The sequence below is a fragment of the Polypterus senegalus genome, chromosome 7 (genome assembly GCF_016835505.1).
Source record: "Polypterus senegalus isolate Bchr_013 chromosome 7, ASM1683550v1, whole genome shotgun sequence".
In the NCBI taxonomy this organism is placed as follows: Eukaryota; Metazoa; Chordata; class Cladistia; order Polypteriformes; family Polypteridae; genus Polypterus; species Polypterus senegalus.
This window is the reverse complement of record NC_053160.1, coordinates 146,827,896-146,851,945: the sequence shown is the minus strand read 5'-3', so window position 1 is coordinate 146,851,945 and position 24,050 is coordinate 146,827,896. Positions and strand designations below refer to the sequence as shown.

At 37.2% G+C, this 24,050-nt stretch overlaps 1 protein-coding gene across 2 annotated transcripts in view; it reads left to right on the top strand.

Annotated features, from left to right (window-relative positions):
* ecpas (Ecm29 proteasome adaptor and scaffold) overlaps positions 1-24,050 on the top strand; it is a 144,806-nt gene that overhangs the window by 33,985 nt on the left and 86,771 nt on the right. For both annotated transcript variants that reach the window (XM_039759395.1, XM_039759394.1), the window contains exons 7-8: positions 1,504-1,643; positions 9,722-9,803. In XM_039759395.1, coding sequence (XP_039615329.1) covers positions 1,504-1,643; positions 9,722-9,803 — 222 coding nt within the window. The remainder of the gene's footprint in view (positions 1-1,503; positions 1,644-9,721; positions 9,804-24,050) is intronic.

The following is a 24,050-nucleotide window of genomic DNA, read 5'->3' as shown; positions in this document are numbered from 1 at the left end:
GGCCAGCATTTGTTGTTTAATCCTAAGGAACCTTCATGGAACTTGCCAGAAACACAGCCAAATCTAATGTTCTTGTGTTTTATAAATATGCTTCATATGCTTTGAAATACATAGCATACATTTCTTTTTCTGTCCCCAGATACAAACCTGCGAAAATTCTTGGTATGAACAAGCTGCTGCACCATCAGATCACACACTTTCAAAATATATATAGCAAATAGTTGGATTAAAATTAGACTAATATTTTATTTTTAGGTTTCTGTTATACCAGGCATACTGTGCGATTTTTAGAAATCATGGGCAAGCAACTACTTTCACTGATAGTCGCCTGGTGTTTATGTGCTCAAACTGTACAAATACATTTCAGTCAATTAACATGCCATGTTGTGGATGATCAAACTAAATGTGTATGTGGTTTCAGCAGATAGTTTTACTCATTCAAGAAAGAATGATTGCTACAGGCTGCTTAAAATGTCAATAAAGAAAAGAGCTGCATTCCTGGCTCTTGCTTTACTGGGCTCTGAAAGTACAAGAAAAGAAGAAGACGTGATGGGACACATTGATGGTTGGGCCATGAACAATATGGTCTATTTTACAGAAAATTAGACATACATAATATATGTAATTTACTGTTGTGTGTTTATTTTGTGTTGGCCATTTACTTTGTGTGTTACTATATGACATTTATGTTAGATTTTTGAAATCAAAAATGCGAAAATGAGCATGACGATGGCAATACCCAATGTACAATTTACAGCAATCAATGCACAATAACATTTTATAGTATCATCGGAAAATCACATTGAGTGGTTATTAACACTGCAAGAGAGACAACTGTCTGACCTGAAAGAAAATCTTCCAATTATATGACAGCCTAATCATAAGATGAAATCGAGCATCACAAACCCCTCCCATACTGCACATGAAACAATGGCTGATGAAGTTAAAATTCGGGCTGATTCAGACAATAGGTCAGCAACAACAAATTGTTCTTAACCCAGAATTGTACAGTCTATGCACGGTGTTAGTGGATTGTACACTTTTCTGTTTGACTGAGCTATTGTTCCCCCCTGAAAATGAATGTTATGTTTTCCTGAACCAATTCAGTTTTAAATTTTCACATTTGGCTTATCTGCAAAACGGTTATACACAAGTATATATGGTAATTCTTTTCTTATTTTACCATGACTGATTGGCTGTATTTTCCTTTTTTGTTTGACTAATACAATTAGGTTAAGTGACATTTTATGTTACAATAAATATACTTACAGTGAAAACACCCCATAATGTTTTCTTTTTCCTCACTCTTCAAAAAATGCATCACTGATATTTTTTTTAAAAGTGTTTATGGTTATGACAAGAACTAACCCTCTAAAGCTGTTCCTGTCCATAGATGAAAACACTAAAAACTCCCTGAAGGAAAGATCTCTCTCCTGCATTTTTTCTTTCTTTCAAATATATATTATTAATTTACTAGATGTATTTCTTCTTATTCTTTTACAGTGCAAACTTGGGATTGTGAAGTTTATTGAAGCAGAACAGGTTTCTGAAGTGGAAGCAGTAGTGCACTTGGTTGTAGCTTCTAGTGACACTCGGCATAGTGTAGCAACAGCAGCAGATCTCGAACTGAAGAGCAAACAAAGGTAGGACAAGATTTCAAAGATAGTTTAAGATCTTAGTTAATGAAAGTCACAACTTGGTAATATCATGCTGCCTGATAGAATCATGAATATATGCTGTTTTCTATTGTAATTGTGATTTTATAGGTTTGTGCTTATGGTGACAGGTACTGTATTATTAAAACTAACTGACATGTGGTGTCAGTGTTGTTTAATAAAGTTAAATGTGTTTGATACTTTATCTGTATGTACCGCGGCAGTTCGTTCTGCTATGCACCAGGTGCTTCACTGTGGTAGTTTCATTAATGCATTTTAAGAATTTTTGCTTCTGTATTCCCACAATAAATTGTAAACCACAATAATAATAGTATCAGTAATGCAACAAATTATCTCTCGTGAAATACAATTTATTGAACAAAACCATGTGCATTACATTAGCTATGTATTTAATACTTCCTAAATGAGTAAAGTTGTCCAGATTAACTGTAATACTTCCAGTGATGACAGACAAATTGTCCCTGTATATTTTTTTTATTTACAATATCTTTTTGTCCCTCTCTGTTAGTGAAGCATGAAGCACAGAATTTTATAACAAAAGTTACATTCTTAAATCATGACCATTTTCTGGTCTCATTTTCCAAAACTCATTGACTTCCACCCACCATTGGGATTAATTCAACTGTTTAGTTCAATTGTGTGAGAAAGTACTTTAGTACACTGCACCAACACAAATTTATTCAGGCAGCCTAAAGGTGTCAAATGAGTTTAGTTCCTGGTGATGTTTGTAACCAGATTTTGGTAGGTAAGTTGGAACTTGAAATGCAAATGTCTGTTAAATATCAGCAAAAATGTGCTTTGTTCTTTATTTTATAGAAATAACAAAAATGACAGTGAAGCAATATTACTGTAATTTTAATTATTTGTGTTTTATGAATAAAACTAAACTGAACAACTGGGTACATACAGTATGTTGACCTTATCCTTAAACATATTATATTTTTGGATAGTGACACAGTACTTCATACAAAGGGTAAATTGGTGTCACAAGAAGATGCCACTAACTAATGATTAATAACAGAGCAGAGAAGTGCTGTCTTTGCTAAGGGAGCGCCCCCTTAGCAGCTGTGCTTCCTGAGACAGCATGGCTGAAAGGTTTACTTAGAGTGTTGGCAACTATGATCAGAAGGTTCTGGCTCTGCTCAGTTAAAAGGGCAGTTGCATATCTACCTGTGTATCTGTGACAGAGCTTATTGCTTGGTTGTGTATGGTGCCCATTACATTTAGTCTTATGTCCTCCTTACAGTGGTTAAAAGGAAACAGTTGGGGGTCTTATGTGCCCATTCATAAATATCCATAAGTATTTGGACAGAGACAATTTTTTTCTAATTTTGGTTCTATACATTACCACAATGAATTTTAAATGAAACAGCTCAGATGCAGTTGAAGTGCAGACTTTCAGCTTTAATTCAATGGTGTAAACAAAACGATTGCATAAAAATGTGAGGCAACTAAAGCATTTTTTTTAACACAATCCCTTCATTTCAGGTGCTCAAAAGTAATTGGACAATTGACTCAGGCTATTTCATGGGCAGGTGTGGGCAAGTCTGTCATTATGTCATAATCAATTAAGCAGATAAAAGGCATGGAGTTGATTTGAGGTGTGGTGCTTGCATGTGGAAGATTTTGCTGTGAACAGACAACATGCGGTCAAAGGAGCTCTCCATGCAGGTGAAAGAAGCCATCCTTAAGCTGCGAAAACAGAAAAAACCCATCCAAGAAATTGCTACAATATTACGAGTGGGAAAATCTATAGTTTGGTACATCCTGAGAAAGAAAACAAGCACTGGTGAACTCAGCAACGCAAAAAGACCTGGACGTCCACGGGAGACAACAGTGGTGGATGATCGCAGAATCATGTCCATGGTGAAGAGAAACCCCTCCACAACAGCCAACCAAGTCCAAGTGAACAACACTCTCCGGGGGGTAGGCGTATCGATATCCAAGTCTACCATAAAGAGAAGACTGCATGAAAGTAAATACAGAGGGTGCATTGCAAGGTGTTAGCCACTCATAAGCCTCAAGAATAGAAAGGCTAGATTGGACTTTGCTAAAGAACATCTAAAAAAGCCAGCACAGTTCTGGAAAAACATTCTTTGGATAGATGAAACCAAGATCAACCTCCACCAGATTGATGGCAAGAAAAAAGTATGGAGAAGGCGTGGAACAGATCATACCACATCATCTGTAAAACATGGTGGAGGCAATGTGATGGCTTGGGCGTGCATGGTTGCCAGTGGCACTGGGACACTAGTATTTATTGATGATGTGACACAGGACAGAAGCAGCTGAATGAATTCTGAGGTGTTCAGAGACATACTGTCTGCTCAAATCCAGCTAAATGCAGTCAAATTGATTGGCGGCGTTTCATGATACAGATGGACAATGACCCAAAACATACAGCCAAAGCAACCCAGGAGTTTATTAAAGCAAAGAAGTGGAAAATTCTTGAATGGCCAAGTTTCACCTGATCTTAACCCAATTGAGCATGCATTTCACTTATTGAAGACTAAACTTCGGACAGAAAGGCCCACAAACAAACAACAACTGAAAGCCGCTGCAGTAAAGGCCTGGCAGAGCATTAAAAAAAGAGGAAACCTAGCATCTGGTGATGTCCATGAGTTCAAGACTTCAGGCTGTCATTGCCAGCAAAGGTTTTCAATCAAGTATTAGAAATTAACATTTTATTTCCAGTTATTAATTTGTCCAATTACTTTTGAGCCCCTGAAATAAAGGGATTGTGTTAGAAACATACTTTAGTTCCCTCACATTTTTATGCAATCTTTTTGTTCAACCCACTGAATTAAAGCTGAAAGTCTGCACTTCAACTGCATCTGAGTTGTTTCATTTAAAATTCATTATGGTAATGTACAGAACAAAAATTAGAACAAAGTTGTCTCTGTCCAAATATTTATGGACCTAACTGTATTTATAGAATTAACTGTACTCTTGAGATCCACCTGTTTGTATGTATAATAATAGTTTGAATTCTGCACCTATGTATATTCTAGCCATGTCTGCACAAATTCCTTTTGGGTATAGAAATCTTTGTGCATTGTCAGTTTCATAGCTTTCATAGAGTTTATTCTTAGAGCTAGATATATGGGTGTAAAAAGACTCATCATAAACATTTTTAGTTCATTTATTTTTGTTTTTGTTTGCAAATGTTCCTCTGGGTGGCTGTAGAGGACAAGTAATATAGTTTCTGATTGACTATGGAGAGTTGGTAATCTAGGTTCTGACCTTTCTCCAACTGGAAAACATTGATATCAGTCTGCATTTGCATATAGGGGTGTGATCCACTCAGCTGAACAGTAAGTCAGATGGATGATCAAAATATGCAAATTTCAAGGGGAAGTAAGCAGCATTATATAAATGGTAATACAGTGAACCCTCGTTTATCACGGTTAATCCGTTCCAGACTCTACCGTGATAAATGAATCTTCGTGAAGTAGGATTCTTTATTTATAAATGGAATATTTTCGCAGTTAGAGTATAGAAAACCTGTTTACAACCTTCTAAATACGTTTTTTAACATTATTAGAGCCCTGACATGAGACATGAAATAACACCCTTTAGTCACTATTACACTCGTATTACCCAATATATTAGACCAAATAAGAGAAAATAAGACATATTAGACGTTATAAATATCATCTTACTAGACGCACTCGCCTTTTAAGGCGACTGATTTTTATCCTCAATTTTTGTGCGCTCCATGTGTACATCAGGCATATAAGTGTAGGGAATGGGAACCTCAAAATGCCCATTCATAACATCTCCCGAAAACCTGTTTTTTTTATCCCCTCAAGTGCCTGTCCAAAGTCGTACAATGTCAGCCCGAATCTGTACCGCTAAAGAAGGAGTTTCATGCACTAAATAAGCTATAGATGAGAATAAGAAAGAACCATCTCCCCTGATATTTACTACGCAGTGAGGCATTTGTACTCCATCAACATTAATTATTTCCAGAGACATAATTTTGTCTATTTTTCCAGCTCATCGCGCACAAAAGCAAGGGAACGATGAGAGCACCAGAACTCTGCTCACATTGCGTCGCTTCGTACCTCAAGCCACAAGTAGTAAGTCTGTAATATGCGAAATACCGCTACGCTTTTCACTCACGAGACGGAAGGACACTCCCAAACGCTTTTATATAGTAGATTATTGTACTGTACATTTAATTGCACACAAACACACACAGTTCTTACACACAACCACTAACCTATGAAGGCATGACCTCAGTAGGAGAGTCTTCAGAGGTGGTGCATTATCTTCAGCAGGTGCGTTGTTGTCTTCTTCCGCTGAAGGAGTACTAGGAGTAGGCAGTGGGTGTCTGGGTGCGCGGCTGAAGAACATCTTGATAGGCAGTTGCTGGCGCTGTCTTTTCATATGTGTGAGGAGGCTTTTGTAGGGTATTGCCATCTTTAATCATATCCAAGAGTTTCACCTTCTCCTGGATAGTAAGCATCTTCCTCCGGCGCTTAGTTTTATTGTAAGACGGCTTAGAAAAAGCAGCACGTTTAGGAGCCATCGTAGGGCTTAGATAAAAGTTCTCAGAAAGCACATGCGTAGTGACGTAAGCGTGTATGAGAAAAAAATCGCGATAGAGTGAAGCTGCGAAAGTCGAAGCGTGATATAGCGAGGGATCACTGTATCCAGATCTCTTCTTTTACATGTTAGGTGTAGTGTCTTGACATTTCAAACTGATCTTTAATGAATAGTGCTTAGAAAAGTGTATCACAAGCATATGAGCAAAAATTCATTCAGGTTAATAAAGTTGAATCACAATTTGTACAGGTAGAAACAGAATTCACTTTAGGAATGATTTATTCTAATTGAAAAGGCTTTACCTGTTGTTGCCTATGATTATTTCAGGGGTCTGCACATTGAAATAAGATGACGAAATCTAGAAATACTGTCAATAACTTCTTCATTACTTGTCTAGACTGAAGCATGGATATTGATGGAGATTTATGGAAGCTGAGCTGGTTCATTTTGACAAATCTTCTGATTTGTACATATTAAAAGGAGTGTATTACTGAAAAAAATATTTTATTTAAAAGTATTCAAGATAATAGCCAATATTGAGGATGAATGTCTAAATACTTATTAAATACCATAAATAAATGCAGTATAGTTTAAAAAAAAGTTAAATATATGATTATTATGCTTTGGGGCACTGAAAATAAGATTATTTTTTTTAATTCTTGTCTGTGCCTTACCAAACTAGCAGTAAATCGTTGATAGTAATTATGGGATTGCAGATTTTAAGGTTTCATTTTGCAATAAACACAAAATCTAACTATATTAAAATTATCTGTAACAATAATATTGGCCTATACAGTACTGTAAAAAATATGTGACTTCTTTCTGAGTTTTATTGTTATTACTTATTTAAGTATTTCATGGTTTTTTGCCTTTTCTTTAATCACCAGTTGTAATCCAAGTTAGTCGCTTATCGTTTGACTTTTACATTCATAAATGGCAGTTTTCACTGTGGATGCACTTGTGACAGTGGGAAATGAAATACTCAACTCTACATGGAAGGAATGAGTTAGTGATCAACAACTCACAATTTATACAATTGCAGGATTACTAATGGAAAATATGATGAAATTGTATAGTAAACTTAATTCCAATCATCTTTTTACCATTAACTTATTTATTTATAACCTTTTTCTTTCTGCATTTTATAATTAAGAAACATGAATATGTTTACCATAGATACTTGTAGTTAAGGCAACCCTCAAACCTGTAAACAAAATACCATGAAAATGCAGAACCCACAGATAAGCTGATTGTGAAAATTTAAAACAATAACCTAACGCAGTGCTTATTTTATTGAACTACCTGCAATAGTGAACAGAATTAAATAAAAATTACATGTATGCATATAATCCTACACATGCTGACGTGTAAATTCAGTCTGCCTTGTACTAGGTCACAGGGAGCCAGTGATCTCAGCAGCACTGAGTATAAGACGAGAAGCAAATGCGGTATGCTGGTTTTTTGGTTACAATTAAACAGCCAAGCAGAAAAGAGTGTGCTGCATGCCATCCAGTAAAGGAAATCTATGAATAACATATCAGTTTAGTTTTAATCAAGCTATTTGTTATAGACATTTTGAAACTGTGTTATCTACTGGCTTAGCAGCTGGTTCATTCCACAAACCTTTGGGAGAACATATTTACTTCTCCGTACGTGAAGGATTAAATGCAATTATAAAAAAACAAGAAAATGATCAAATGTGGCTGTTTTTCTGGTGAACTTTGTGAAGGTTCCTATAAAAGGCTTAGGATTCAATAACAATAAAAAATGCAGTTTTTCACACAATAGAAGAAAAAGTAACACACTGTGTAACACATTACGTTTTATAGTAAGTACCTATATGACATATTTAGTTGCCTTTTTTGTGAGTAGTCAGTAATGTTATATAAGTTAATTTTATAAGTAATGTTCCCCAACACTGTTGGTACATGACAGGCTTTAGTACTTTGTTATACTTTTAGTCTGATCGCAGTACTGTTACTCAAATGATGCAAAAGTCTCTATCTGCAGTTTTGCATTTATGTAAAATATTCTTGTAGTTCTGTATTAGCACCACAGTTATGCAGTGAGCTTTATTTACAAATTGACTCTCTAGCATTTTTGTAATGTTCCTGTGCTGATCTGGTCTTAGTATGTATTTACGGGAACAAGACTAACTTTCAAGTTTAGTGTTTTTGCATTGTGTCCCAGAGCTGTGAACTAGCAGAGGACCAAGACTTAGAAGAAATGCAGTTGCATATGCTTCTTAGAGTTGGACAGGGGAACTAAGTTTAATACTAACTTAGATCATCTTTTGAGGTTTAATGGACTTAGTACAGTGTTACAAAATGCCTTTTGCTTTTAAGACGTAACTTTTCTGAAAGTTATTTATTTTTTTTGTTTTTATGTGAATTATTTTAAACCTCAAATTTACTTTACATGCACAAATTATATTTTTTGTAACAGCTTGGTTTATTGTGAAATGTCCTTGAAACATTCCAATTTTGCATTTAACTCTGATAGCTATCATTTCTTCATAGCATGCAGTTTTAGCAAATGGTAATGATAATATTATTTGTTTCAGGGTTATAGTGTTTGTTAGGAATTTTAGGCAAGCATAAGCAACCATTACAACAGCGTTTGACCATGCAAGGCTTTGATTAATGTGAAAGTAATGATCTATTTATTGTAATAAAACACAGCAATACTCTATCATTACCTAACCCGATTACTGTACTGTTCCACTGGGTGCATTCTGTCTACGCAGAATACACTTTACACCATGAAGCAGTAGTCTCTGTGATCCCACATGTTAGCTCCGTGTTTTGCAGAAAGATGGTGTCTGCCATTATTTGGCAAATATAGAGTCACTGCTTTCTGTTGGCAGTGATGTCTGTGCCCTTGTTAGCATGCACAGATGCAGAGTCTTACAATGTAGAATTGAACTGTCTCAATCAGGACTTTGGCAAGTGCATCTAGTATTTCCTTGAAAATTATCTGTGATGTGAGCAGGCTGTATACTTTCATCAGTAAGAGTACTGAAGTGCTCTCTTTCTTGTAAAATCATTAAGTTTAAAAAAGCTGATGGATGTTCATACTCATTTTTACCAAAGCATTTTGGTATTTAAAGGGATCAGTTACACGGCTTAGATCAAATGTATATAAATAAGGCATTTTATACATTTTGTGTTTAATTATTTGGTTAATACAATTTGTCTGTAGTACTAGAGTGTTGTACCGTGTTAGCCATTATGAATGTAATGTAATTGCATCTTGCCTGAAGACGGGGCCTGAGTTGCCTTGAAAGCTTGCATATTGTAATCTTTTTAGTTAGCCAATAAAAGGTGTCATTTTGCTTGAATTCTCACCACATTAATACAGTTGTGTAAATCTTGTGTCAAAGATAATTAAATAAAGATTTAAAATATTGTAAACACCTTGTTTTCCTAAAGTGTTCTTGTGTTTATATGTTTCTATTGCATGCTTATATTTTTCTTTCCTTTAACATTTTTCAGCATAATTGACTGGAACAATCCAATTATTATCAACAAGATGTACAAAGTATATTTAGGAGACATACCATTAAAAACAAAGGAGGTAGGTAAATGATATTTTTTATATAATTCTTTTTTTTCTTGGCCATGATATGCCATAATAGGGGTGGACAGTATAGGCAAAAATAATTATCAGGATTTAAAAAGAGGATTATCACAATATATAATATGTAATAATAGCTTGCATTATCTGAGGTAAAAGTTATCTATAAATAGATGTAATATACTGTAGATATATATGTGTAAAATCAAAACTTAGTATGTCACTTATTCAGAACTAGTAAAACAAGGTTTTTGTAAAAAAAAACTGCTTATCAACAGTGTATGTGTTGCTCTAACAGAGCTCAACAACATTACTTGTCAATAATTTCTTCATCATGTACCTCTTTTTTACTTCTTTCTGTCTCATTGTGCCATAATCTATATATATAATTCACTAAGGCAAGACAACCATGAAAAGCACGCCGGAAGGGCGTGGATTCACTAAGCTGCCGACAAGTGAGACACCTATGGCGCACACAGGAAGGAGCCACGCCCACCAACTCCAAGACCATTGGATACGACGACAACTCGCAGGGCCACGCCCACCAACTCGAACGCGACGACACAGAAAAAATGGCGTCATTTATGTTCGTCTGTCGTAGAGGCCACATGCAGTGCAGGTCGGGTTAATGTCATGTACCTCCGAGCTACGTTGACTGTTCATAGAGGCATGTTTCTCGCGGAGGTGAATCGCCATATGCAGCGTGTGAAACGGTTTGCGAGGGGTATCCCATGGGATCCTTAAAACAATCCTTTAAAATTGAGGTTAAAGCACAATGAAGGAATCAGTCTTTAAAAACCAATAAGCCCCGTGCCTCTGTTTCATTACCGTCTCACCAGCTTCACCAATGCAGGCCCTGCAACAGTCGAGACGCTCTGTTAGCAGCTGACCTTCTCTGTGCCTGACCGGTTCACACAGAGGCAGCGCAAGAGAAAGCCGCCAGAGGCAGCTGATGGGCGGCTCTCCGTGAGTTTCTCTTGCGGCGGACACATGACCAGGCGGTGTGTATGCTTGAGAACGAGGCTGGGCGCTTGCGACGGGCACATGAGCAGGCAGTGTGTATGCTTCGAGTGCGAGGGTGGATGCGACAGGACTATCTAGGAAAAATCATGTCGCGGATGTGATTCGCTCTATGCAGTGTGTAAAACAGTTTGTTTGTCGCAGATGTGAACTGCTGTATGCGGCGTGTAGAACAGTTTGCGAGGGGTGTCCCTGTGTCTTTCCAGAAGTGTTCACTATTGTGTTGTATTTTGCTCTCTCCAGAGTTCCATCTTTTCATTCAGTTACTGTTGTATTCTCACACTAGCCTGTTTTAGACAACCGTGTCTTTCCAGAAGTGTTTACCATTCAATAAATAATTATGCATGAGATTGAGCGTGTGTCTAGGCATGGGTAAGCCGTTGAACCCCATTCGGGCTGCAAACCGTGGAATTGCCACTAAGTGCGACTCATACGCTCCCACTGTTTTCGTCCCTACCCTTTGTACACATCCCCCTCCCACACGTTGACTGTTAATAGAGGCATGTTTCTCGTGGAGGTGAATCGCCATATGCAGCGTGTAAAACTGTTTGCGAGGGGTATCCCATGGGATCATTAAAACATTCCTTTACAACTGAGGTTAAAACACAATGAAGTGAGCAGTCTTTAAAAACGAGATTTCGTTACGACCTTGCGAGCGTGCAGCATAGCAAAGTGTTGTACACGCTACATACAGCAATTCGCATCCGCGACAAACATGCGTCTTCTTAGATGATCCTGCACTTTGTACACACCCTCCTCCCACCTCGCTACGCCGCACGGACGATTGTGTGTTGGTTCGTTCCGTGCATTGTTACAATGTTGCTTTTCTTGCTGATTTATTACATTACCGATTTTGTAAATGTAAAATTTTCTCCCTGTGCTTAAAAATTATTAAAAAACCGGCCTGATTATGCGGCGTATGGTACGCCGCGGGTTGGCTAGTATAAATGAATCTGCAAATTTTTCAATAATCTGTAAAACTTTGCCTTAACTTGCATTCTCTTGCTAGTTAGCTAAGAATGCATGTTGTCTTTGCAATTTCTGTAAGCTAATTCTGGTGTTGTGTACTGTATACGAGAACTTAATTTCTACAGAATCCTGGTTACTTAAGGAAGAAATTTTAAGAGCATTTTTATTATTGGATACTTATGTTAGAAATTCTGTTTTTAAGGCACAGCTTGCTATTTAAGGTAAAATATGCTAACACAGCAACGGACATTGCTGGAAGCTACTGTAAATACTTAAAATGGTGATAATCAATGTAAAATAGTATTGCCACTGCTGAAAAGATTCTCAAAAATTGTGATATTTCAACTCATTAACATACCAAAATAAACTTGTTTTCTGCTGTTGACATGAGAAAACCATCTCCTATATATCTTGCTGTGGTATTTGTTTAAAGATTTTATTATTAAGTAAGCCATATGTTAGGCACCTCCGGCCTAGTACACTTGTTACACTGTCAGAGGACAAACAACAGACATGTTGTCAACAAAAACAAAAGTTACCCAAAAATTAAAAAAAAAAAATAAAAATAACAACTAGAAGTAGCATGATTTAGCCCTATGACAATGTTTATTGGTAAAGGTTTGATTGATGCATGCATACTGGCAGGAATCTGGTGTAAACCAACCTAATTCTTCTTTTCTGCCTATGGAGCTGAGTCAGTTTTGTGTTTAGGCAAGCAGGATGAAACTTTGTCCTTTGCACTTAAGTCCTGTAAACTAAAGATTATCATCTGACTTAATTAATTGGGGTGATTTTCAATTTTATACATATTGTGTCCTCTTAACAGTAGAAACTGAGACTTACTTTTTTCGGCCACCGTTAAGCTGTTCTTGAAGCTGTTGTGCTGTGAGGCATATATCATGCAGGCTGATAACCCTCAGAAAATTGTCTTCCGATTGGGCTGTGACTTTGAGTCTGCCAGATCTCTTCCTACCATACCTTGTTTCCAGATTCCAATTACCTTTGGATTGTGTAGGACACCATACTCACTGACACTTTGATTTTTTTGCAGTTTCTCAAACTAAAAGGCCCACATTTCTAAGGTCGGTTATATACTTAACAGTATACGATGCGTGCACTTGAAGATGCTGCTGCTACGCAAGTTGTGTACTGACTGTACTTATGCGCGTGCTTCAAGTAAATCTGGAGGATTCCTCCAGGTGGCATGGTGAGAAATCATCATGCTGAGAAAATGTCCGGTTTCGCTGTGTTGTGAGTTGATAGAAGAAATGTTAAAGATAAAAATTCTTGGCATTTTGATGGTGTTGCGAAGCATGTACTTTAATACTGCTTGAGCTGTGATGCTTTTGCTGTCATTCTGCATTATCTTGCATTGACTGAATCCCCACTTCTTTTCACAAACATTTTCCACTTCAAGCAGATGTATCTGTCTTGAATTTGCTTCCATTTCATCGTACACACTTCCAAATCCACTTTCAAAGAGCTGGCAATTTGTCTGTCACTATGGAGATGTTGATAGTAAACAATGATGCTGAAGTCATGTACCAAGCTAAACACACTGCTCCCCCCAAATGTATACAGGTACTGCAACTTGCGCACATGCTGCATTAATTTCTGACAACATGCTCTGAGGATATGTCAAAAGAGAGCTAGGAAAGTGTGGCAGCCATTATGTGTGCACGTAATCGTTCTGAGCGTCAGGTATAATTCCAGCTTAAGGGTAATAATACTGTGTCTCATTTCATTTGTTAATTTCCATTTTCTTGCCAATATCTCTGGTATATTGTCCACATAGTACCTCCGAGGGTGTAGTAATACAGTCTTTTCCAACTTTGCTTTAAGACAGACATGGTTTTTAAGTAATCAACAGAAGTTGGGAAATCTGTGCCAATTGTTTGCTTCAACTTGAAAGGCTTATTTTACTTTAACTGCTGCAGAACATCTGTAGGTTGAAACCTATTTGTTGTTCCTTGAAGAAGGCCCATCTTCTTATATAATACGCTACCGTGGCTGTTCATTTGCCTGTCCAGGATTTTAAATCACCTGTAGCTTGCAAACCGTTTCACCTATTGATTTGAAATTTGGTACACATATACTACCTGACGTCTACTATCCACTTTCGGGGTGATGATTTTTATTACTGTTTTTATTTTTATTTTATTTTATTGTAGAATCAACTCTCGGCAGCATGCAGCGGGGCGGCCATGTGGCGCATGCGTATGGGCACCATTCTCATTCCCTACCACCTTCGCTAATCATTCTTGAGGCAGATTGAAGACTTAAGTGCCAGCTTAAGTGAAAAATTAAATAAAATGTACTAAGTAATTGCAACACAAACACTGACTTAATCAGTTTTAGTGTAAAAAGATGCCAACGAAAGAAGAGAAGAAGCGGACCGCTAGGGTGGAGAAAAGGAGATCTGCTCAGGAAGCAGTAAGCACATCAACCTCTGAGCAAACGAATGCTAAACAGAGACAGAGAAAGAATCAAAAAACCTAGGAATGCTCAAGTCAAGTGTATTCACTACAAGTTATCGTGCAGTATGCCGTTACTGTTTGTAATATTCTGATTTTTTTTTTTCAGTTTTTGCTAACCTAAACTTTAAATTTAAACCTCTGGCAGTTTACTTCTTACACTTTACCTTTAATAATGCATGGTGTGCTGAGCCCTCTTTGTAATGCACAAGCTGAAATTCATGACAGTTACTACTACATGTTATACCGAGGCTGAAGTATTGCATCTAATGTCTAAATAAAAACATTTATATAGGCAAATTGTATTTGTTATCCATTCAGGCATTTTAAGCCTTTAGTAAGACACCTTAAATGTATTTAGTTTTACTACATTAGTAAAATATGAACTTTTTCTTTGTATTCTACTGTAGGGGAAATCTATTTTCAGATACTGCGTTTCAGTTTTATAAAAGTTTTTTATGTTAGGAAAACAAGTTTGTGCAAAAATGTAATTCTTGCATGCATCTTGTAGTGATTGTGGCATTTCACTGAATTTGAGCTGGGAAGGGGTTTACTTGGCAAGGTAAGCTGTTTGTGGCAGATGCCATTAACACCTGATTGTGCTCCACTTTTACAATACTTGAGACGCAGGCAGTTTACTACGTAGTTGACCAAAATTACTGTGTTTTTGTTCTGCTTCATTGAGTGTGTGAGAACTGGTACTTGTTTTGAAGTGATTACATTTTTTACCATGACATCTGATGGAGCCTGTCTTTCCCATTTAATTACATAAACAGGATAATATTTTAAAATATTACAGAGTTTCACATCAGGCAGGTACAATGTATTTATCTCAACAAGACAGCATGCCAGTTGATCTATAAGCATAAGAATTAACAGTTCATATGTCCTATTACACCAAGCACAGGAATTTTGGCAGCAGGGATACTGAACTGTGATATATGGGGAAAAATAGAGAAATTCAGGCTGAATGAACAGTGTGCTCGCAAAGAGTTTATCCTTAACTAAGAATGCTGCATGTATTTTCAAATTCAAAAGGATTAATCAAAATCAAGAAGTAAAATTAAAATATTTATGTTTGAAGTCCTACTAAATATACAAATAGAAAAAAAATGTATATATCTATACTAATAAAAGGCAAAGCCCTCACTCACTCACTCACTCATTCACTCACTCACTGACTCATCACTAATTCTCCAACTTCCCGTGTAGGTAGAAGGCTGAAATTTGGCAGGCTTATTCCTTACAGCTTACTTACAAAAGTTGGGCAGGTTTCATTTCGAAATTCTACTCGTAATGGTCATAACTGGAAGCTATTTTTTTCTCCATATAATATAATGGAGTTGAGCTGGAGATGGCCGTGGGGGGCGGAGTTTCGTGTGACATCATCACGCCTCCTACGTAAGTACGTAGAAGAAGGAAGAACTCCAAACAGCGATGAGCACAAAACGCCATTTCACGATTGAGAAGGCAGAAAAACATTATGAAGCAAATGATGCATACAACCATATTCATAAGTACAGCTACTGCGGAAACAAAGCACGGCGTGAACCGTAAGTTTATATTAAATTAAGTTCATAGACAGGCTGCTCCTGGCGTTTGTAATTTAGTGCCTGCCCATATAAGGCCGTCCGTCAGCGGCAATCCAATACAAACACTGCTGGAAAATATTCACGGGTGAAGGACTGTGCTTAGGCAGAGGAAGATGAGATGGTCAGGGTGGTGTTTGGCACAAACTCAGCGAAACTGCGAGAGAAACTTTTAAGTGCCGGGTCTTAGCTGACATTACACGAGATGGCACCAGCACAGCTGGGAACCTTCGATGCAAGAACACCAAGTGGCTCACGTGAACAACAACATTTATTTATATAGCACATTTTCATACAAACAGTAGCTCAAAGTGCTTTACATATTAAAGAATAGAAAAATGAAAGACATAATTATAAAAAATAAATCAACATTAACATCGAATAAGAGTAAGGTTCAATGGCCAGGGGACAGAAAAACAAAAACTCCAGGCGGCTGGAGAAAAATAAAATCTGTAGGGATTCCAGACCATGAGACCGCCCAGTCCCCTCTGGGCATTCTACCTAACATAAATGAAACAGTCCTCTTTGGATTTAGGGTTCTCACGGAAGGGCTTGATGATGATGATGGTCACGTAGACTTCTTCCTTTTAATCCGTCCATCATTGTTGGAGCATCATGAAGCTTTGAGTAGGTGGAGGTGGCGCAGGCCACCACCACAAAGAAACCGGAAAAGAAACAGAAAAGAGAGTAGGGGTCAGTACCGATTTTAGAGCCACCATGAATAGTTGTTATGATGAATTGAACATACAGAGTATCAGGATTAAGTTAAATTACGATTAAAATGAAGTTATAAAAGGCCATGTTAAAGTAATGTGTTTTCAGCAGTGTTTTAAAGTGCTCTACTGTATCAGCCTGGCGAATTCCTATTGGCAGGCTATTCCAGATTTTAGGTGCATAACAGCAGAAGGCCGCCTCACCACTTCTTTTAAGTTTTGTTCTTGGAATTCTAAGGAGACACTCATTTGAGGATCTGAGGTTACGATTTGGAATATAAGGTGTCAGACATTCCGATATATAAGATGGGGCGAGATTATTTAAGGCTTTATAAACCATAAGCAGAATTTTAAAGTCAATTCTGAATGACACAGGTAACCAGTGTAGTGACATCAAAACTGGAGTGATGTGTTCTGATTTTCTTTTCCTAGTTAGGATTCTAGCAGCTGCATTCTGCACTAGTTGCAAACGATTTATATCTTTTTTGGGTAGTCCTGAGAGGAGTGCGTTACAGTAATCTAGTCGACTGAAAACAAACGCGTGAACTAATTTCTCAGCATCTTTCAGTGATATAAGAGGTCTAACTTTACTTATGTTTCTTAAGTGAAAAATGCTGTCCTAATGATCTGATTAATATGTGATTTAAAATTCAGATTACAGTCAACAATCACCCCTAAGCTTTTTACCTCCGTCTTGACTTTTAATCCTAATGTATCCAGTTTATTTCTAATAGCCTCATTGTATCCATTATTGCTGATCACTAAAATTTCAGTTTTCTCTTTATTTAACTTGAGAAAATTACTATTCATCCATTCTGAGATACTAGTCAGACATTGTGTTAGTGAATCAATAGAATCGGGTCATCAGGTGCTATTGATAAGTACAGCTGTGTGTCATCAGCATAGCTGTGGTAGCTCACGTTGTGCCCTGAGATAATCTGACCTAACGGAAGCATGTAGATTGAGAATAACAGCGGACCCAGGATAGAGCCTTGTGGAACACCATATTGGATATCCTGTGTCTTGAGTTGTAATTCCCACAACTAACAAAATATTTTCTCCCTGTCAGGTAGGATTCAAACCAATTTAAGACACTGCCAGAGAGGCCCACCCATTGACTAAGGCGATTTCTAAGAATGTTGTGATCAATGGTGTCAAATGCAGCACTCAGATCTAAGAGGATGAGAACAGATAAATGGCCTCTGTCTGCATTTACCCGCAAGTCATTTACTACTTTAACGAGTGCAGTTTCTGTGCTGTGATTTGTTCTAAAACCTGACTGAAATTTATCAAGAATAGCATGTTTATTTAGGTGGTCATTTAACTGCATAATGACTGCCTTCTCTAGAACTTTACTTAAGAAGGCAGGTTAGAGATGGGTCTAAAATTTTCAAGAGCGAGGGTCAAGATTATGTTTCTTAAGTAGGGGTTTAACTACAGCAGTCTTAAGACAGTCTGGGAAGACCCCAGTATCTAGTGACGAATTTACTATGTCAAGAACATTATCAATTAGCACGCCTGATAATTCTTTGAAAAACCTTGTTGGTATCGGGTCAAGGACGCAGGTGGAGGGTTTTAATTGAGATATTATTTTTGTAAATCAGGTAAATCTATCCTAGTGAAAGAGTTTAATTTGTTTATAACAGGATGTTGGGGTTTAGGGGATCCTTAGTGTTGGGGAGATATACTATGTTATTTCTAATATCATTAATTTTTGATTGAAAATACAGCGACAGCCTCACAGGTTTCACTGGAAGCACTTAGGAGGCATTCCTTTGAGCTACCTGGGTTTAGTAGGTGATCAATTGTTGAAAATAAGACTCTAGGATTACTAGCATTGTTATTTATAATCTTGAAGTAGAAATAGCAGCGTCTCTCAAGACGGACAGTGTTATTGTATTCTGTTATTTTGACTTTTAATATTTCGTGGTGGATAGTAAGTTTAGTCTTCCTCCATTGACGCTCAGCTCTACGGCATGTTCTCTTTAAATCAGACACTCTTTGGGTCTTCCATGGTATACCAATGCTAGAAGATTTTTTCACTGTCTTTTCAGGTGCAACTATGTCAACAGCAGCTCTCACTTTAGAATTAAATCTTTCCACCTTACTATTTACATTGTCCTCGCTATTATAGCTGGCACTATAAACGGACTGATTGCTTAAAATGTTTGTAAGTTTTAAAGCTGCTGCGTTTTTTAACAATATGCTTCTCATGAGTGTTTTTTATCATTATTTCTATATTAAAAAGTAGAAGAAAATGGTCTGATAGACCAATATCAATGATCTGTTTTATATCAACTTTCAGTCCTTTAGTAATCACTAAGTCTAATGTATGACCTGCTTTATGTGTAGGCTGATTTATGAGTTGTCTCAAATCAAAAGAATCCAGGAGGTTCATAAATTCTTTTACTTTTAGATCACACTGATTATCTATATGAAAATTAAAGTCGCCAACTATTAGGAGTGTGTCATAGTTAGTAATTAAAATTGACATTAAGTCAGAGAATTCCTCAAAAAACGACGCGTTATATTTAGGAGGTCTATACACGGATAGTACTAGAACTTGAGAATCTCCATGAATAACAACGGCGAGATACTCAAAGGACTTGAACTTACCAAAACTGACATCTTTACATTTTAATCGGCTCGAGTAAATGTTAGCCAATCCGCCCCTTTTCCCTGGCGGTTTGCATGAGTAAAACTGTAATCCGGAGGCAGATTCGATTAAAACTGACGCGCATCTGAATTCAGCCATGTTTCATTTAGTGCAATAAGATCTATTTTTATCACTAATAAGATCGTTGATAAAAAACGTTTTGTTAGTTAAAGCTCTGACATTTAATAGTGCCATATTTAATGTTTCGGAGGTGCAGAGATGAGTACTATGTGCGTTATTGTTATTTGGAATAGGAACTAAATTATTATTATTAGCGCCGCTCTGTGTATATTTTTTGTTTAATCTGTGATCTGTTTTTATAGTTTTAATACATTGTTCCTCTAAAATAGTGATTTTAATTAGATTATTGGAGTTTATGCCGTATTTCCTAGGTTTTCTACGTGTGAACTTTAACGGAAGACTCTATTAAACATTCATCATGTCCTGGCACAGCAGTATTATTTCGGAAGGGGTTAAGAGCAGAGATAGATACTCAAGAAAAACGAATTACCTTCGATATGTTTTCGGAGAGGACCCGGGCACCGAAACTGTTCGGATGCAGGCCATCACGTTTGAAGAGACGCGGCCTTTCCAAAAAGAGATTCCAATTGTTGATGAAGCCGACATCCTTCTTCTTGCAGAAACCCTGTAGCCAGTTGTTCAACCCTAGCAGACGACTGTAGTACTCGCAGTGCACAGACAAAAAGCAACAGTTCCAAAGAGTGCTGAACAAAAACCGAATTACACAATTGAGAAGGCAGCAAACAAATATAAAGCGTCTGATACATACAATCATATTCATAAGTGCAGCTACTGCGGAAACCTCTTATCTTTACAACGATTGACAAACACGGAATGTAACTTGAACACAACACATCGTACAAATACGACCCTGATTGAAACAAATAATGATAATCAAATCCTTGATGACAGCAACATTCAATAACACTCATAAAACAATTACTGTATATTGACAATCATGTTACGTTATTTTTAAAATGTTCCCTTTTCTTTTTCATAACTTCTACTTCTCCACTGCGATACACGGGTATATATATATAAATGTATATATATACCCCGATCTACAGTACATACTCTCGCATAGACAAGCCACACGCTGTGGCGCAATTGTAGAGTCTTCTCTAACGCCTACATTCAAGGTTCGATTCCCGAGAGGGGATGCACTGAATATGTACGCTACCCGATTCATTTTACCTTTGCATCTCCTTGGTTTGGGACGTATGTAAAAAATATTCGATTAACGCAGAATCATGTTACGTTATTTTTAAAATGTTTCCCTTTCTTAGCACAAGCACAGCTGAGAAGCTTTGATGCATGTACTCCATAACGCATTTAATCACACTTTCAATTCCAAGCAAACGGGAACTTTTGTCAATGCATGATTTCCTGGTACATCCATTACACTGATGCACACATCACAGCTACAAAAATGTTAAGAGTCGGAATAAAGAGCGTTCCTACGACTGATCATTTTGACTACCCGAGCGAAGCCTTGATAAAAGCATGGTTTTGTGCACACTGAAAAGCAAGCAAAATTAGATGCATTACAGAAAGCGGACTTTGTGGCTCTTACTGGGGATCATTGGACTTCCGTGAACGTTAGTAATTCTAATTACATCTAATTACAAAATGTTCAATGATCACACTGTTTTAGCCTAATGTACAAAATAATTTTGGCTAATGTTTAAAGATTAAGTTGGTCAAATTACCTTTTATGTTTCTGACTTATTTTTTTATGAAGAAAAACTGCACTTTATGTTGAAATTTTGGTTATTATTATTTAAAGACAATACTATTCTGAAAATGTACTTAAAGTACTTAAACTACCACTTTATTTTTAAGTCTGCCCAATTTTAACCAGGGATGATATTTTTGTTTCTGTTTTGAATTCAAATGCAGTTTAAAAGCTTTTTTTTGTGGTTTTTTTGTAACAGAAATTAGAACAGCTTCAGTTTACAATATTCATGTCCATCTCTAATATTTGATTCTGTCGCCCACTAAAACCCTTTTAAATTAAAAAAAAATTTGCGATTTGGGGCAAATTTAAAACGTGTGGTCGATTACATACGATTAATCAAGATTAATTCTTACACAGCCTCTAATTAATTGGATTAATTTTTTTAATCGAGTCTCACCCCTAATATATATATGTAGATATATATATGTAGATTTGTATATATATGTGTATATATGTAGATATGTATATGTGTATATATGTTTATATATGTGTGTGTGTGGGTATATATATATATATATATATATATATATATATATATATATATATATATCTATACTAATAAAAGGCAAAGCCCTCACTCACTCACTCACTCACTCACTCACTCACTGACTCATCACTAATTCTCCAACTTCCCGTGTGGGTGGAAGGCTGAAATTTGGCAGGTTCATTCCTTACAGCTTCCTTACAAAAGTTGGGCAGGTTTTATATCGAAATTCTACGCGTAATGGTCATAACTGGAAGCAGTTTTTCTCCATTTACTGTAATGGAGATGAGCTTCAACGCCGTGGGGGCGGAGTTTCGTGTGACATCATCACGCCTCCCACGTAATCACGCAGTACATAGAAAACCAGGAAGACCTAAAAAGCGCTGAAGAAAACATGCATTATATAATTGAGAAGGCAGCTAAACAATAAGAAGCGAAGCGAGTGACATATACAACCATATTCATGAGTTCTGCTACTGGAAACAAAGCACGATGTAAACCTACACTTTAAATTAAGTTCATAGACAGGCTGCGCTGGCGCTTGTAATTTAGTGCCTGCCCATATAAGGCCGTCCGTCCGCGCAATCCAATAGCAAACTCCACTAAATATTCACGGGTTAAGGACTGTGCTTATGCAGAGGAAGATGAGATGGTCAGGGTGGTGTTTGGTACAAACTCAGCGAAACTGCGAGAGAAAGTTTTAAGTGCCAGGACTAAGGTAACATTAAATACAGCCATGGACATAGCACGAGATGGCACCAGCACAGCTGGGAACTTCGATGCATGTACACCGAGCGGCTCACGTGAACTGACGAGTGCACAGATAAAAGCAACAGTTCCAAAGAGCTGAACAAAACCGATTACACAATTGAAAAGGCAGCAAAAATATGAAGCGCCTGATACATACAAGCATATTCATAAATCCAAAACAAAGCACACGTTGGAAAAAGTCAATGTCCCGCTAAAGGAAGACAGTGTAAAAAAAACCCGTGCATGCAGTGTGTCAGGTCTCAGATAAAGAAGAAGACGAGCTGTTTATTGATGCAGTAAGAAACGAATCGATGAATGAAACCTGTCATCTTTACAACGATTGACAAACACGGAATGTAACTTGAACACAACACATCCTACAAATACGAACCTGATTGAAAGAAATAATGATAATCAAATCCTTGATGACAGCAACACTCAGTAACACTCACAAAACAAATACTGTATATTGACAGTCATGTTACGCTATTTTTAAAATGTTCCCTTTTCTTTTCTAGCTTTTTAACACACTACTTCTCGCTATATACGCGGGTATATATATATATGTATATATATATAACCCGATCTACATACTCGAATAATGGATACTTTATTCGCCATCAATGATTGTTTTGGTAAAGCCATACTCAGTGTATTCATTAGATGAACGGTAAAAAGTAAGAGCGAGTGGAGGATGACTTATTGAGTCATGCAGGCTGTAGTGCTTGCGTCAACTCTATCTGAATTGCGCGATCACATTTGAAAAATATATCTTTTCAAGTTCTATTTAGTCCATATGTGTCAAACTCAAGGGCGGGCCACATCCGCCCGTGTAATTATATCCGCCCGCGAGATCATTTTATATACTGTATTATTGTTATTAAAGCCCGGTATATGAAGCGCTGGTAACACAATAAACTACAGATCCCATAATGCAGCGCTTCAGCTGCCTTGCCAACACTTACCGAGTTAATCAAGTTATTGCGGCTAGCTCACACGATGCTGAAGAGAAAAGTTGATTCTGAAAATAGAGCCTTTAAAACCGATGGGAGGCTGAGTATATGTTTACTGAACCCGTGTGTCTCATTTGTGGAGCTAATGTGGCTGTAATTACAGAATTTAATCTAAGACGGCACTATGAGACAAAACATCAGGGTTAACCTGAATGCAATGCAGAAGATACAGAAAGCAGCATAATTAAATAAGAATCTGACACTTCAGCGGACGCTTTAACCCGTGCACAATCACAAAGTGATTTCAAGTGAAGCTGCTTTTATGGGAGACACAAATGCACCAGTGCACCTTGCCTCACTTTCCCTGTTGCCAAGTAATGTTAAACCAAGTCGTCACTACGGTGTTCCCAAATCGCACTTTGCTGATAAACTGAGCGCACTGAGTTTGCACGGCGCTTTGGTGACTTTGAAGAACAAAAAAAGTCCGTCTACATGCGGCTCGAACCTTGTGCATGTTTGGTAGCACATATCTGTGTGAGAAGCTCTTCTCAGTGATAAAGACTAACAAAACAGCACACAGGAGTCGCCTCACTGATGAGCACCTGCAATCCATCCTGAGAATCTCCACAACACAGAACCTCACACCAAACATAAACGAACCTGTGGCCAAAAAAGATGCCAGGCGTCCAGCTCTAAAATGACATATGAGCAAAGACAACTGAATGATTTGATTTGTTATTGCTGAAAGGAACACATTTTATTTATATTTCTAGGTTTTGTTATGCAGCATGTTCATATTTGAATTTGTATCATTTTGACAGGATATATTTTTATGGAGAGCAAAATCTTTTGGGATATTTAAAATCTAAGTTTATTTTTA